At 38.7% G+C, this 16,609-nt stretch overlaps 1 protein-coding gene across 1 annotated transcript in view; it reads left to right on the forward strand.

Moving 5' to 3' along the window:
- The window catches only part of Ccdc39 (coiled-coil domain 39 molecular ruler complex subunit), a 32,029-nt gene extending 15,452 nt beyond the window's left edge, over window positions 1-16,577 (forward strand). Inside the window, exons 9-20 of the mRNA XM_050138317.1 lie at window positions 52-184; window positions 937-1,131; window positions 1,939-2,103; window positions 3,704-3,841; window positions 5,271-5,479; window positions 8,505-8,628; window positions 11,128-11,287; window positions 11,651-11,757; window positions 12,421-12,561; window positions 12,677-12,853; window positions 12,948-13,021; window positions 13,894-16,577. Of these exons, the coding sequence (XP_049994274.1) occupies window positions 52-184; window positions 937-1,131; window positions 1,939-2,103; window positions 3,704-3,841; window positions 5,271-5,479; window positions 8,505-8,628; window positions 11,128-11,287; window positions 11,651-11,757; window positions 12,421-12,561; window positions 12,677-12,853; window positions 12,948-13,021; window positions 13,894-14,047 (1,777 nt within the window). The 3' untranslated portion in view covers window positions 14,048-16,577. The remainder of the gene's footprint in view (window positions 1-51; window positions 185-936; window positions 1,132-1,938; window positions 2,104-3,703; window positions 3,842-5,270; window positions 5,480-8,504; window positions 8,629-11,127; window positions 11,288-11,650; window positions 11,758-12,420; window positions 12,562-12,676; window positions 12,854-12,947; window positions 13,022-13,893) is intronic.
- Window positions 16,578-16,609: the final 32 nt, after the last annotated feature.

The following is a 16,609-nucleotide window of genomic DNA, read 5'->3' on the forward strand; positions in this document are numbered from 1 at the left end:
CAAATACCTATTTAAGCGTGTTTTCTATATTTCCCTGTAAACCCTATTTAGGTTACAGAAACTGAAACATCACAACGAGATTGTGAAGCAAAAACTGAAGACAATAACCGAGAAGACCATTTCTGTGGAAGAGAAGGCCACCAACATGGAAGGCATGCTGAAGGAAGAGGAGAAGGTGGCCAAGGTCAGGCTTGCTTTGTGCTTTCCCAGAACCACGGCAGTTTCCAAAAGAGTGAAGTGATTAGACTTGTGGGGTCAGAGGGCTACGGAGTCTTCAAGGGCCCCGACTCTGAGGGTGGCTGCCCTCTATGCCCTGTAGCCATCTTTTTTACCTTAGCCCATTTCTTTCCAGTGCCCACTGTGCCGTGCTCCCCTACCTATGCCTGCCAGTGTGCAGATCCTGACACTTACTCTGTTTTACAGCTTACTCTGCCACATTGTCATCTTGAGTGTATTTGTGATTTAACTCTCCCCTCTCCATACACTTGTCCATGGCCAGTATTTGATCATTGTTTTAAACTCTTCCAGTGTGGCAGCGTTTTCGGCAAGTGGTTTATGAAATGTTCCATTTCATTCACTAGATTGGCCTCTTCTTCCACCAGGCTCCGGCGAGCTAGCAAGAGTAAAGTTAACTTTTAAGAAACTGGAGAAGGTTGCCTTGCCGTATTCTCTTTGGAATACTGAAAATGGCATCGGCACTTCTGACATGGCAGCCCCGCCTCTGATTTTTTCATATTTTGCAGAGGAGGTGGGATAACGAAGACTGTGCAATCTGAGCACTCGATGAGGCTCATAAAATACAACTTCGCTTATATTTGATGACTCCTGGTTCCCCGAATGTTCACGGGGAGCTCCTAAATGTTCACGTTCATGTAAACACAAAGCTTAAGGTATCTAATTTCGTTAACTGTCACACTTCTTACAACTTCTTATCAGGAAGCAGAGGTTCAACTGAACATAGTGAAGGACGTGCTCTTTAAGAAAGTTCAGGAGCTACAGAATGAGACAATGAAGGAGAAATCCCTGGTCTCAGAGATCGAAGGAACCCGGTCCTCCCTAAAACATCTGAACCAGCGCTTACGCAAGCTGGACTTTGAAACCCTGAAGCAGCAGGAAATCATGTACAGTCAGGTAGGCGCTCTTCTCCGTGGGTGTCCGCTGTGAGGACTTGCCATGCCCGTGGTGGTCGAGTCACCCCGGTGCCCATGCAAATGGAGTGTTCCTCGATGGACAGCTGGCTGCCATGCGAGGATAGCGGAGCCTCGCGAGAGCCTTAGAAGCCTCGCGAGAGCCTTAGAAGCTATTTTTTCCAATCTAAAAGGAACAGGCAAGGGGACAGACACTAGTGAGGAAGGAAGGCCTGTGCTTTAAAGGAACCTGGAGCAGTGGGAGCCAGAGTAGAACAAAAGAAGTCTGCAGACGTGAGCATCTCCCACCCGCCTATCTCCTCAGTTTTGCCTACTTCATGGTTCTGTTTATTTCCTAACACCTCCCACTCACATGCTAATTTCTCAATCGAAAAAAATTATTAGTCTTGCAATATCATGCTATCAAAGATGCTAAAATAAAATTAAAAATATAATTTATTATACACTGAGCTTTCCATGGTTCCTGTGACAGGCGTTTATTTTTTGTGTCCTTTGACAACTGTCCTGCAGGCATCCCCATGCATGTGCGTACAGATCCTGTGATTCCCAAGCTGCACCGTGTTGTTCCTGGTAGTGTTTGTGTTGCTGTTGAGCAGTCAGGTGTTGCAGACTGTTGCTCCCCTTATCCTAAAAAGGATTTTATCCTAATTTCCTGAAGGACCAAGTTGACTTTCCTAGCGAATGGTGCTCAGAGAAAAGCGAGGACGCATGGGCTGCTTCTGCGCTTCCACAGAGGTCTTGTTGCCTGGATACACACACCCATTAACTTCTTTGAAAAATCTTTCAACAGGACTTTTACATTCAGCAAGTTGAACGCAGGATGTCACGACTAAAGGGAGAAATTAATTCGGAGGAGAAGCAAACCCTTGAAGCAAGAATCGTTGAACTTAGGAAGACACTGGATGAGAAAAAATCCACGCTTTCCCTTTTGGAAGCACAGATCAAGAAGCTACATGTAACTAACTCCTCCTTCTAACGTGGTTTCCGTATCCTGCTGAGTGCTCCTGTTGGGGGCAGTGATGTCTAGCGACCCACACACATAACAGATGCTTGTATCCCTGGGCTCTCAGAATGTCACGGCGCTCTCCCGAGCTTTCACTCTGTATGGCTGCTGCATCACGTCCCTGCCATATGGTTTCGCTTAACTCTTGTAAATGCCTTGTCAAGATGATTTCCCTTCTTATAGGCAAAGACACTTGTTCAGGGCTACACAGTGAGTGCATGGGGAGGAAGGATCTGAACTCAGATCCATTTGACTTAAAAGCGTTCTAAACTGTTTAGGATATTGGGACACTCCACTTTTTGCCCCAGTAAAAAGTGCTTCCAGGGAACTTTTTTCCCCATGACTAATTTGTTCTCGTGCAGCTATGCAGTTACATTTGAAACAACTACAGTTAGGCGGGAGGACAGTTCAACTTTAGGGACTTGATTATGTCTGTTGTAAACCCAAAGCCAAGGAGGGAGAATGGAACTTCTGTTTATGAGTACTGTGAAAGTTGGAAAGGCTGGTGATGAGTGGCCTCTAGTGGTCATAAGTAGAATTGCCTCGAGTTTCTTGAAGGCAAGACTTAATTTTAACATGAACGAAACATTTGATTGGAGTTTATAGTTTGTAGTTTGATAACATAGTTTTCAGGTGGGTACCTAGGTTTTCTGGAAAACAGCACTGACTTTGGAATCAGGCACACATTTGAATGTCGAGGTTACATGGCTCCTGCTATTTGATCTTTTTTGAGCGTAGGTTTTCCATTAGCCAACAAGGGAAAAACAGGAGCAATTCCTGCTGAGTACTCTCCACAGGTTTTGACCATTTAGTATGGAACACGAGGACACGAGTGTGAAGAAACGAGAGGGCTTTTTTTTTAGCTGTGCTGTATGGGGAGCCCCCAGTGGTCTTCGAGTCCCTAACCACCCCAGCTGCTCCCGCCACTATGAAGCTGGTTGGTGCACACGCCATTCTGTTCCCCACAGACTCACAGAAGTGTAAGGAGATCCCAGGTTAAGGCTGGCTAAAGCACGGAGTGTTTGCTCTTCTCTGCAGTGGGCAGGCTGAGGGACTGTGTCTGAGAGTGAAGTCCCACTCTACTGGAGCTCCCAACCTTTCGGAGGGAGAAAACAGCCTCAGGTTGAAATGCTAACACGTCCATCTATTTTATTTTATTGTTTTATTTATGATGTATGTCTGTGGGCTTGTGTGCCACTGTGTGGATGGGCCACTGGAGCCATACTGTTAACCGAGGGTCCTGAGCCCTCCAGACCGGTACCACCTGGCACTTGGTGCCCTGTAATGAGCTATTCCCAGGGTCCTATTTCCTCCTGAGTGGTCAGCACCTTGAAAACTAGGCTGACCTGGAACCACACATGATACTTCTTAGAATTATTGATCTCACGCTAACCCCAAAACATCCCGTGATTGAACTTACAGTGTTCCTGTGTGAATACACGTGGGGAGGTTGAAATCTCCAGCTGTTGAGACGTGACTCAGTGCAAGGCATATCTATGTCTGCAATTCTTTCCATTGTTTAAAACATGGATCCCTTCCCTTCTATTTGCAGAATGATCTCTACTTCCTTAAGAAGTCAAACAGCAAGAATAATGACGAGAAGCAATCTCTCATGAATAAAATAAACGAACTGCACCTTTTCGTTGACAGATCGGAGAAGGAACTGAACAAGGCCAGAGCTGCCAAACAGGTGCGCCGAATCTCCCTGCGCAGTTGATGAGTCACAGGTGCCATAGCAACGTGGGGATAGTAACACAAGGAAGTAATTAAGGGGAAAATCGTGATATCCACAGTATCCAGGATTAAGTTTTAATGTGTATTAGTTCCTCTTTTTAGAAAAATTGCCATTATTGTTTTATTACAAATGTTTAATTTATTACACATGCTTCCGACATCAACTTTTCTTTAAACAGTAATTCTCCAGCACTTCCTCCAGGGATAGTTTATGAGCTCAGTATAACCTAAGTTTTTTTTTGTGATCTGGGGCTGTTTCTGATATGTGTAAGTGCTGTATCCATTGTGTTGTACAGTTGATCAGTTAGTTGTTGGAGTAATTTCTAGCTGTGTAATTAAACTAAAAATAAGTATGTTAGAGACTTGAAACTATTTTAAACTCAAATTGTCCTCTAGATGGTTCCCTTAATAATCATCCACCAGCCATGTGCAACTGTGGCTAGATCGTATTTCCAACTTGACGGGCAAATATGAAATCTCAGTGTTTTAATTTGTACTTTCTACTTGGTAATATTTTAATGACATTTATTTAAAGTTTTAAACATTGTGTCACATTCCATATTTTTTGAATAGCCAGTTTATATTCTCAGTTCATTTTCTTCCATTCAGGGACTTTTATAAATTATTTTTTATAAATTTTAATATTTTTTATAAATTATAATTTGTTTTATAAATTATTTTGTTTTGTAGAAATAACTTATATATTGCCAATATTTTTCCCATTTGCTTTTAGAGTGTTTTTGACATGAATCATTTAATATTAAGTTTCAAGAGTCTTTAATGTTTATGTTTAGAAGCTTGTGCTAAGTCAGACAAATGTTTGCTCTTCCTGCTGGGTTACAGTGATTCCATCCGTTGCATTGGCATGTCTCATTCACCAATAGTATCTTTCTGGACATGTGAGGTGCAGTGATCTCATCTCTTGCAACCTGAAGGCTGTGTTTGAGAAGCAGCCTGCTTTACACCCTCAACTGTTTGCTCTCTGTCGTTTTAGTGGGAGTCGAGCCATTTGTCGACTTCTATGCTAAACTCTAAACATGGAAGAATGATTTTAAACAACATATGCATTCCACATTAGTTTGTGATAGCTATGTTGGAGTGTAAAGTGTTTATTTGTGGGATTTACATGTTTCCTGGAATATTACATTTCGATTGTAGGAATACCTGTATAGTCTAGTAAAGCTTGGACTTAAATTTAAATTAATAACAATGATTTGGAGCAGCCACAGCTCTCCTTTCTGCTTTCTTTCCTTGCTAATGTCTTAGTCAGTGGTCTAATTGGGAAACATGTTTTCAAGTTTGACTTTTACCTCAGTAAAAAAGAAAAATACCTTGATTTTGTTATAGGAACAATCACATTAATAAATATTTTGTTATGTTGGTAGGATTTGATGATCGAGGACAATCTTTTAAAGTTTGAGGTTAAACGCACCCGAGAAATGCTGCACGGCAAAGCAGAGGAAGTCCTTTCCCTGGAGAAAAGGAAACAACAGCTGTACACAGCAATGGAGGAAAGAGCTGAGGAAATCAAGGTGCACAAAGCCATGCTTGCCTCCCAGATCAGATACATTGACCAGCAAAGGCAAACTGTGAGGTGATTACCAGGGTTTTCTCTGCTCAAGAACTTTGTAAAACCATGTCAGGGTGGTGCCAAGAGAGCCACCTGACACCACCCTCATGCCCATCTTTCTCTGACTCAACTGAAAGGTTTTGACTTCAGTATAAGACAGAGGATACACTGAGCCAGAGGTCTAGGTGACTTTCTTTAGGCTAATCCTGTACCCTTGACATATATCCCTACTGAGTAATCTACTTGGATTTTTAAAATGCATGTGTATTCCTGTATATGTATATGCAGGTGCATGTTCCTGCATGTGGAGTCCAGATGACACTCTCGGGTGTCATCTTCAGAAATATCCTAGGAGACAGGGTCTTGCACTGGCTCAGAGCTCACCAATTAGGCTGTTCTGGTTGGCCTGTAAGCTCCAGTCACCGTCTTTGGTGCTGGTAGCACTGGTTCCTGCCATTGTACTTGACACTTTTACATGGGTTCTGGGGTCAAGCTTGGGTCCTTATGCTTGCAAGACAAGTGTTTTGTCAATTAAACTATCCTGGCTCTTGGAATTGAGCTTTGTAGAATTTCTAAAAAATGGTCCAGTAAAACGTTTCCCTTATCTAGCTCTAACAGTTAAGCTTACTGAAGAAATCTTCATGTAGAACATTTTCCTATCATTTATGAGATATTGCTGGCATGTTATTTTTTGTTACTTCCCTTTAAAGCATGCCATTTTTTCCTATTTATTTATTTATTTATTTTATTTATTATGTATACAATATTCTGTCTGTGTGTATGCGTGCAGGCCAGAAGAGGGCACCAGACCTCATTACAGATGGTTGTGAGCCACCATGTGGTTGCTGGGAATTGAACTCAGGACCTTTGGAAGAGCAGGCAATGCTCTTAACCACTGAGCCATCTCTCCAGCCCCTAAAGCATGCCATTTTTTGATTGGTTACTGGCATATATATTATTTATTTAATTTCTATGTATCAAGTATTCAATAATCTCACTAAAGTAATTTTATCAGTACACATTAATTTTCTGGGCATTCCATTCATATCATTTTTGAGTAAGAGTTTTCCTTCCAGCCTTTAAAGCCCTTTTCTTTACTGTACTTGCTAGTTCAATGCTAAATAATAGTAATTACAGATACCTTTGTCTTTTGTCTGATCTCAAAGGGAGTTTCCTTATTTTATAATTTAAGAGCTTCTGTAGTCTAAATCTATTTTTTTTTATGGTGCTGGTAATTGAAACAAAGGGTTCATGTGTGCTAGATAAGCTAACCTATATACCTCAGACCTGTTTTGAGATATCCTTCACCATGTTCAAAAAGCCAATCTTCTTTTTGCTCAAATTTTGCCTCGATTTTATTTAAATGGAAATATATATTAACTTTTAAATATTTTCTGCATTTATTGACATCACTTCTACTTTGATCTGTTAGTGTAATTACAATAAGCTTATCAAAGTTACCCCAAATAAATTTATCCTTTGTACACCCTGTATTTTGATAGTATTTTATACACTCTAAACCTCCATGCAAATGTCCTTTGGTTCTCTTTGCTCCTGCTACCTCATTTTTGGAGTGTGTATATGCATTCATAAAATGATTTGTGTTTACCTTTCTCTATTCTGGTCAAGTATGCAAATAGTCATTTTCTTTATACAATTTTCAAGACTTCATTGGTGAAGCTATTGGGGCCTGAACTTTTTAATAGGGAATATTCAAACATGGATTCAGTTTGTTTCAAAAATCTATTTTGTATTTCTATTTGATTCAGTTCTCATAAATTTTTTTTTCTCAAAAAGCAGCGCCTGCTGCTGCAGTAATGCTCTAGGAACACATCTGTTTTTGTTACCTTCCATTTTTTTTTTCATGAACTCATGAAAGGATCCCCTTCCCCAAGTCATGTTTTTTTTTTCATGATTCTTCCCTTTCTTTCTTTCTTTCTTTTTTTCTTTTTTGGTTTTTCGAGACAGGGTTTCTCTGTGGCTTTGGAGCCTGTCCCGGAACTAGCTCTGTAGACCAGGCTGGTCTCGAACTCACAGAGATCCACCTGCCTCTGCTTCCCGAGTGCTGGGATTAAAGGCGTGTGCCACCATCGCCCGGCTTCTTTTTGTTTTTTTGAGACAAGGTTTCTCTAGTTTTTTTTTTTTTTTTTGGAGCCTATCCTGGAACTTGCACTTGTAGACTAGGCTGGCCTCGAACTCACAGAGGTCCGCCTACCTCTGCCTTCTGAGTGCTGGGATTAAAGACGTGCACTACCACCACCCAGCTTCTTCCCTTTTAAAAAGAATTATATATTTATTTTTTTGAGACTGGGCATTGATACATAACTTAGGCTGGCCTTGGCCTCAGTCCTGCATCAGCTTCCCAAGAACCAGGACTGCCACCATACCCAGCTTTTCTTGTTTAGAAAGTTGGAAGATGAACTTCTGCTCAGTCTGTGATCTTTAGCTGATGAGAAAGTTATGATCACAAAAACAATGAATATGTTAGGTCACAGCAAGAAGCGAGTCAATCTCCACACTGCCATGCAGACAGTACCCAATTATTATAACTCTTGAAAATAGCTCCTGAAAGTTTACTGAAACAAACGGAAGAAGTAGCTAACATTTAAAAATTTGACACCAAATGTTGACACCATGAATTGTTTTATTTTAATGCCTTGGAAAGGGAGGTACTAACACTGTTTGAATAGCAAATTACAAGGTCATATTTCACTGCAGAGCAAGTTAGGTTTATCTCCCACTTGAAAATATTTGAGGCTCCTGAGCTGTAACAAAAACCTGTCTGTGTAGTATCTAGTATCTGAGCCCCTTCTTGCCTTCCTGAGATGTGGGAGCAGGCCCTATAGACAGGAAGCTCCTATCTCCTTCTGTTACAAGCCTCACGTCTTCTGCTAGCATCCATGGAGCTATGACAAGTAAACTTGGAGACCTTCCCACAGAACTCTTAAAACAGGGAGCACTTTAACATGCTTGAGTACAGCAATCATACAAGTCCAAAGCCCTTCAGTACAAACTCTTATTAATTTTAATTTCTTTCTTTCCATATTAGTGCTGAGTTTCATGAGCGGCTAAGTAAAATTGATAAGCTTAAGAACAGATATGAAATTCTTACTGTTGTCATGCTGCCTCCTGAAGGAGAAGAGGAGAAAACACAGGCCTATTATGTAGTAAAGGTAATGTTTACCTGATGAACATCTGATTGTATGAAATACACACATACATACATTCACACCTCAAATATGCAACAACTAAACTTAGTCTAGGTTTTATCAGAAATTATTCATGGCACAAGCGGAGAAAAGTAGTGTACTGTTTTTGCAAGGATGCCAGTTCTGTTGGATTGAGGCCCACCACAGCGACAATCATCTTGACATCTGCAAAGGCCTGACTCCTGAAGGAGGTCACACTAAATTACTAGGTCTTGGGACCTCAGCACATCTCTCATGGTCACAGTAGCTCCTAGTATTGGTCCTGCAGCAGCCTTTGGCCTGTGTGTATGGCATACCAGGTTGCTTTCCATGTTTCAACTTAAATGTCTCTTTCTGCTTAAAAGCAAAACTGGAAAATATCCTTTATATTTCATTCCTAAGATGCTCAGTCTTTATAAGTCAGTAGTCTTGTTCTGCCCAAAGTTGAGTGCTACTGTCCAATAAAGGTATTTTAAGAAGCTGTGATATTAAAGTTATCTGTTTCAAAATACCAACTTTCCAACCCCAAATAAAATGTACATTCTAAATATAAAAAATATGATTTACCTACAAAGGTAACAATCATTTTAGGATTTAAATGTACACCTAGAATTAAGTCATGAATAAATAAAGGATGAACAAATTAAACTAATTCAAAGAATGAACTGAGCTTAGAGAAGGGACCTTCACTAGTTACTCAACTGTCACGTACAATGTCTCACTCATCCCAGCTTTCTCCCACCACACTATTTTATTCAACTGAAACAGCAGATCTGATTTTTATCATTTTGTTTTGGCTATATGTGACACATACCTATTGCGTGTGCTTTTACATTAGTTTGATGTTTCCATACATGTACATGGTTAGCTCAGGGGTAATCACATCTCATGTATCATCTTTGAGGGTTTATTATGTAAATGTTAAAGGTTCAGTTGCCAGTGGTAGATTTTTTGGGAAAGTACTGGTTCCTGAGAATAATAACCTCATCAGTGGATTAAGTCATTGATATTTAATTTAGTGAAATATCTATCTGGGAGGTGGTAGGGCCTAGGCAGAGGAAGCAGGTCACTGGAGGCATTCCTTGGTAAGGTTTATATTGTCCTTTGCTTCCTGGCTAGCACAGAGTGAGCAGCTAGGGTTTAACCATACACACATACTGTCTTGCTTTAATACAGGCCAGAAACAACCAAATGAAGGATGACACCTCTGATACTGGGCAAAAAATGTGGGTTTACTTCTTTATGCCAAGTGTTTGCCACAGCTGACAAGCAATATATGTTACAAAAGTATGTGGAACTCATGTTCTGAAACATAGTTAAAAATGCCAATCAAAATATAAAGTATGGGGCTGGAGAAATGGTTCAGTGGTTAAGATCACTGTTCTTGCAGAGTACCAGAGTTTAATTCCCACACCAAGCAGCTCACAACTGCTTGTAACTCCAGTTCTAGGGATACTCCTAATCTCAAGAGCATGCATATATGCAGACATACACACATACACATAAATAATAATGAAAAAGATAAGAATGAGAACAGCTTTCTCAACTTGATTTAAAATATGCATATCTAGTGTCTGGGGAAGACTCTGACTAAAAAGGGTGCTTAATACTAACCTTAAATCCATACCGATGCTATTCTGTCAACCTCAGAGTTCTTGGGAATTGTAGAGAATTTTGATGGAGCCCATCACAGAGAAGTTACCTTTGTAAAAGTTCACTGTGTAGGAAATTTGGATTTTTAAAGCATTTACAGTAATTTATAGTAGTTTCCTAGCTACATTTATTATAAATACTAATATCAACTGTGCAGTTATCTTCAAAATTAAAAAAAAATTCTTTATGTGTAGGTGTGTGTGTTTACACATTGAGTGCATGTACCCAAGGCCAGAGATGTTAGATCTCTTCGAACTGGAATTACAGGTGGTTGTGAGCTGCATGATATGGGTATTGGGAACCAGAACTGGGTGCTCTGGGAGCGTAGCAAGTGCTCTTAACTGCTGAGCCATCCCTCAAGCTCCAAAGTTATCTTTTAAATTGTAAAAAAATATATTAGAAAATATACATTGTTTTCCTGGGTATATGGTTACCTTTTACCCTTATCTGAATCAAATAAGAATCCAGTTCCCAAAGTTCTGTCAAACCAAAATATTCTGATTTACTTAATTTCAAGACCTTCTTTGAGTCACCCCATTTATCTTCCTAGAGATCTAGTAGCTGCTTAGCTATCCCCAACCCCTATCTCTCACCCTTCCTCCTGGTGTTTTATATAAGCACTGGCTACATTTCCAGCATGGTTTTGTATCCCATATATATGCTGTATTGTGAGATTTGGTCTTGTGTTTGAAACTGAGTACAAGAAGTAAATGCCTGGTAAGCATGTGCAGGTCCTGAGGTAAGTAGAGACTGCTGTGAATGAACTGCTATCTGTTTCAATGCAGTATCCCCCAGTGATAAATAATGGCAGCACTGTTCTGTATTTTATAGGCTGCTCAAGAAAAGGAAGAACTTCAGAGGGAAGGTGACAGCTTGGATGCTAAGATCAACAAAGCGGAAAAAGAAATCTATGCTCTGCAAAACACCCTCCAAGTACTCAACAGCTGCAACAACAACTATAAGCAATCTTTCAAAAAAGTGACTCCATCAAGTAGGTGTCAGTCACTGCGAGCAACGTGATGGAGACTGCAGTTAATGAATGGAGAGGAGGAACACTAGTCAAAAATGTGCCATGATTGAGCCTTAAAAAAAAAAAATCAATAATGCACCTTCCTGATTGTTTTAATCAGTATTAGGTGTGATTTACATCAGTAGTTTTATTGGTATACGGCATATCTTCTTTAGGAATTCATTTTGAATCTGAAAAATATTGCTGCTATATCCTATGAAATGTCTACTATACATATCTATACTGTTTTTCACATGGATCTAAGACATTTAACCTTTCATAAGTGGTTTATTTTGTTAAAGTGGCTTTCTACATATTATACTGGAAATTAAAATTCTCTTGTAGGTGATGAGTATGTAATAAAAATTCAACTAGAAGAACAAAAAAGGACTGCAGATGAGAAATACAGATACAAACAAAGGCAAATTAGAGAACTTCAAGAAGACATCCAGGTGAATTCTGTAGTTTTTTTTTTAGTAATTAGCCCTAAATAAAGGGCAACTACCATTATTACTACTCAATCTTGTATGAAAAGCATCTTCAGGGAAGCAGACCATAAGAAACATACACCTCACTTAAAAACAAGTGAAGGAAACATTTAAGTAAATCAGTTAAAATCCTATTGCTGGGTGCCAATAACTTTATTAGTTATCAACCACATCTAGACAATTATGACTTATTCACTAACCATTACTAAGTGACCTTACTGAATCACTTAAAGAGCACAATAAGATTTAAAAAACAAAGTTTAAAACAGAAAATCTAGTGACAGTAGATACTAGAGCAAACCTCTCAAAGACTGAAGAACATGCTTCGGTAGGTAGGCCCTAACTAAGGAAACAGATGACACACAGCACGCATCTCTGGATAATTTCAAGTAACTGTTTCTATTTTTTCCAGTTCTATAAAAAGTTCCAAGTGGAACTATATTAAAAACTAACTGAATCATTAGACTTCTTATCCATTAATACACTAAACATATGTATTATATGTTTATATATAATGTGTATATATATAAGCAAATAAAATAATTAAAATTGAGGGAACATCTGGCAATTGGCAATTAAGTCTTTTTTATTCTGATCATGAATGTGTTGATATTTTGTTTTCTACAGAGCATGGAAAATACTTTTGAAGTCATAGAACACTTAGCAAATAATATCAAAGAGAAATTATCAGAGAAACAAACTCATTCCCTTCAACTGCGCAAAGAGACTGAGGAGCAGCAGCCGAAATTAGAGCGCGTGACTAAGCAGGTAATTTCTTAGAGCTGTCCCTAGCATTCACTTCTGTCATGTACCAAATGCACTCATCCCCCTTTCCTGAACTTGGTGGAATTTAGGTTTAATATTTGACTGTTATTATTAACAGTGTCGAAGACTCAAAAGAGAAATCCGCATTGTGAAAGACACGGATGACGAAACACTAGAAGAGCAAGACATTCAACTCCGTGAGATTAAACAGTTTCACAAGGACATTGACCAAATGTTAGTCAATGCCATGGAAAATGCTGAAATGCACATCATCCTTCAAACATACTTTGAGCAGGTAATAGAGCATATGTCTGTGTATCTAATTAGTTTTCTTCTACAATGTTGCAGGACTAATGATAGTTTATTATTACAATATGATATTCTTCCAGAATGGGTTAGAACTACCCACAGTTAAAGGCCCAAGCTCCAGATCCTCTTCACAGTCTTCCCTGCGGTCAATCAGGTAAGGGCAAGCTTACTCAAGTGGGGTTCAACTCTCAGGGCTGCTGCTGACCAGCATGCTGTTCACTCTCCTCACCTCAGCAACCCCACTATACAAGCAGCCTAGCAAGACTCCTGCACCTGTCGACACTGCAGGCACACTCACTGAAACTAGGAAGCTATTTTAGGGGAACGAGGGTGGGTGAAAGTTGAGGTGATATAGCTAACATTTTGGGCAAATTCTGAGAAAATTTAAATCTTCTGAAACTGTAAAAGGGCAAGTTAGACACACAGTTTTGTAATCAGAGCTGCTCATGTGAAATCCTATGTAATCAGCTTTTATTTGTGGTTGTCTTACTTAGCTTAATGCAACCCAGAAATTAGTGGGATAAATCATGGACACTAAGTCTTTGTTGACTTTTAGCTAATTTTAGGATTTCTAATCTCCTACAGTTGACAGCTATTTACTAGTTTTTGTCTGTGAAACTTTCATGAAAAATAAAAAAAGCATCCTCAGACAGTTTAATAACCTGCTTCTACATATTTTAATCACTCAATATATTTACTATTACATATTAAATTTTCTGTACTTTTTATAAAACATTACTTTAGAACCAAATTATTTACTATTACACATTAAATTTTCTGTACTGAAACTTTTTAGTTTAGAAACTGATTACGGTTGAAAATAACTTGCTCACAGAAACAATTATTGAACTATTTACTTAAACTATGTTCATTTCTTCTTTTGGAAGAATGGTCATACTTTTAAATTTTATTAACACTAATGGTTTTTCTTGTTCTTTACTTATGGAATTATGATACTTTTTGCCAATTAGATCTTTTAAAAGTACATTTTGCATTAAGTTTACAGTAAATCCTTTCTTGTTTTAGGTCGCTTGAGGACACAGTTTCTCCTGTTTCTCCACCTTCAGTTAAAGTATTACAGCTCAGCTTCCCAGAATCTCCAACAGGAAGCAGTAGTTCTAGGTCAGCTAGTAATGGCAGTAATTCAAGTACTCCAAAAGGAAAAAAGCCCAGCAAATGATTTTTTTTAATCTCTTGTACAAATTTTGAACACAAATGAAAATCTCATTAAGTCTTCCTTTTTCTGGGGTTCCATTTATTAACGATATAGGCCTACTAAAATAGTATTGGAAGTACTGCAGACCAGACAAAGGAGCCCTCTCCCCCCCCCATAGAGAAGGAAACTGCAGAACCTAAGGCAGGCCACACGTGATTAAGCAGAGGGAAATCAGTTTTGTTTTGTTTTGTTGTTTTGTTTTTTTACTAGAACACTGATGTCTATAGTGTTAGATGTTTTATGAAGTAACACATATATGAAGTAAGATTCTTTCAGGAATACACTTCTAAAGAGTCACTGCATATCTCAATAAGGAAATTTTCATTTACTCTAAATCACAAAATTACTTTTTAAAATTAAAAACAAAAAGCAAACAACAACAATATTCCCCCATTCTTTTTCCCGAGGGTAAGGGTAACACACATACCTGTTAAAGGCCTTTTATTGCGGGGGTGGGATGGGGAGGGTGGGGTGGGTGGTGGTTTTAATTTGTAACGAAAGACAGCATCATTAACATTGTACTCCCTCGGTAGGAAAAGCATTGTATATGTATATATGTGTGTGTCCATATATACTCATCCCTATATATGTATACATAAAGTACAACTTGAGTTGCTGTCCCTATTCTGATCCTGAAAAAACTGAACATATTAAATTTACAATGGAGGTAGATATTGCATATTGTATTTAAAATTAGTTTTTCCAGCACTTTGAACTTTTTGGATGAGAGTGTGAACTACTACTATAAAGCTAGATTTAAATACATTAGCATTCAGGTAGATAAAGGAGCATATCTTTAAACCTTGGGGAAAATACTCATTACAAGAGTGATTGTCTTAGACCCACTACTCAGTTACTACTGAAAAAGCAGTAGTGTTAGTAAATCTGTTTCTACTGATGATCGCTTTTAATTCAGACCAGGAAGGTATAGTTAAGTCTAATAACTGAAATGGCAAAGAAAATTGTGGGCACTTTATAGTTGAATGCTGCCAAAAATGTATGACGTTTAATCCATCATTTTGTTTACCAATATTGGGATTCTCAGTCATATATTACTTTGTAAGTTACTAGGAACTTAAAACATTCAACTTGGCGTTATACGAAGGCAAGGGTTTTGTTTCTTACTAGGAAGCTTACTTTTTCTATGCTTTTTTCCTTGTAATACAAGGATGGTTAACTTATCAGGTCTTACTGAAGTAACGTAAGATATAAGCAAAACATACTGGTCTTGAAGCATAGTAATTGTACTTTAAGTAGTTAATTTCTACCTATGGAGTTACTTCTAGCCCCTAGTCTGCAATGCCCAGCATCCACGTTTACATTACTAAAACCGCATATAATAATGCTAAATGGCAAGACAAAGGATCAACCTGTTTACAGATCTGGAGTTATTTTAACACCCAGAAGTCACAGGACAAAGCTAACTGGGGCAAATATACACTATGGACATAGTAATGTGAAAAAAAAACTACTGAAGCCACCACTGAGGATGAATTAAAATCCGCAATATTTTTTCCTGGGATGACTCCTTAAATAACCCAAGGAACTGGATGCTTAGATTAGTGCAGACTGCTTAAATTAGTATGTCTTTTCCTATTAAGAAAGATGTAATCCTATTAGGAAGCCTGTAGTTTCCAAATTCTGACAGCCTACTCCACAAGGCACTCTCCTAAGGGTTAAGTAAGATATTACGTGTAAGAGTATAAGGTGTACTAGGAATTCTCAAAGATAAAGTGGCGTGCAGGGAGGTGTTTCCACTTTTTAACAACAACAACAAACCCCCACTATGGAAGACTAGGTAGGACTAAAACTGGAACGATTACTACATTGAGCACGCCTAAGAGTTCCTCGGGGCTGGGCTGTCAAAATGGCTGTGTGGATAGAGTACTGTCTGTCAAGCCCAAGTGTGATTCCTGGGACCCATGAGGTAGAAGAGAACTGACTCCCTCAAGTTGTCCTCCCATCTCCACATATGTAGCACTCATGCTCACTGTTTTCCCTGCCCAATAATAGTGATAATGAGTTCCTTGGTACAGAAACTAATATTGAAGTGATTCTCCAATTTCTGCTGCCATTATTTATTGTTCTTAATCAAGGTTTTTCCTATTGTGTTTTTACAGTCGTTTTCTATCACTATAATTTGGTACAAATAGTATATATCATTATTTTACTGGTATTTTATTGGTATAAACAAACATGCAATGAGTCCTCTTTTCCTGCCACTCCCTCATCTTCCTCATGTATGTCTGTGGTGTGCTGTGGATAATACTCTTGTACACTGTAAAGATTTGTCTCATATTGGATTAATAAAACTCTGACTGGCCAGGCAAAAAGTATAGGCGGGACATCCAGAAGCAGAAGAAGCACCATGAGAATGCTTGAGAAGAGGTACCAAACTACATGGCTAAACACGTGTAAGAATTATGGGATAATTTTAAGTTATAAGAGCTAGAAGTAATAAGCCTAGGCAATAAGATACACAGTTTATAATTAATGTAAGACTCTGTGTGTTTCTTTGGGACTGAA

This window comes from Alexandromys fortis, unplaced genomic scaffold, assembly GCF_014885135.2.
Source record: "Alexandromys fortis isolate MF-2015 unplaced genomic scaffold, M_Fortis_MF-2015_v1.1 scaffold_15, whole genome shotgun sequence".
NCBI classification, from domain to species: Eukaryota; Metazoa; Chordata; class Mammalia; order Rodentia; family Cricetidae; genus Alexandromys; species Alexandromys fortis.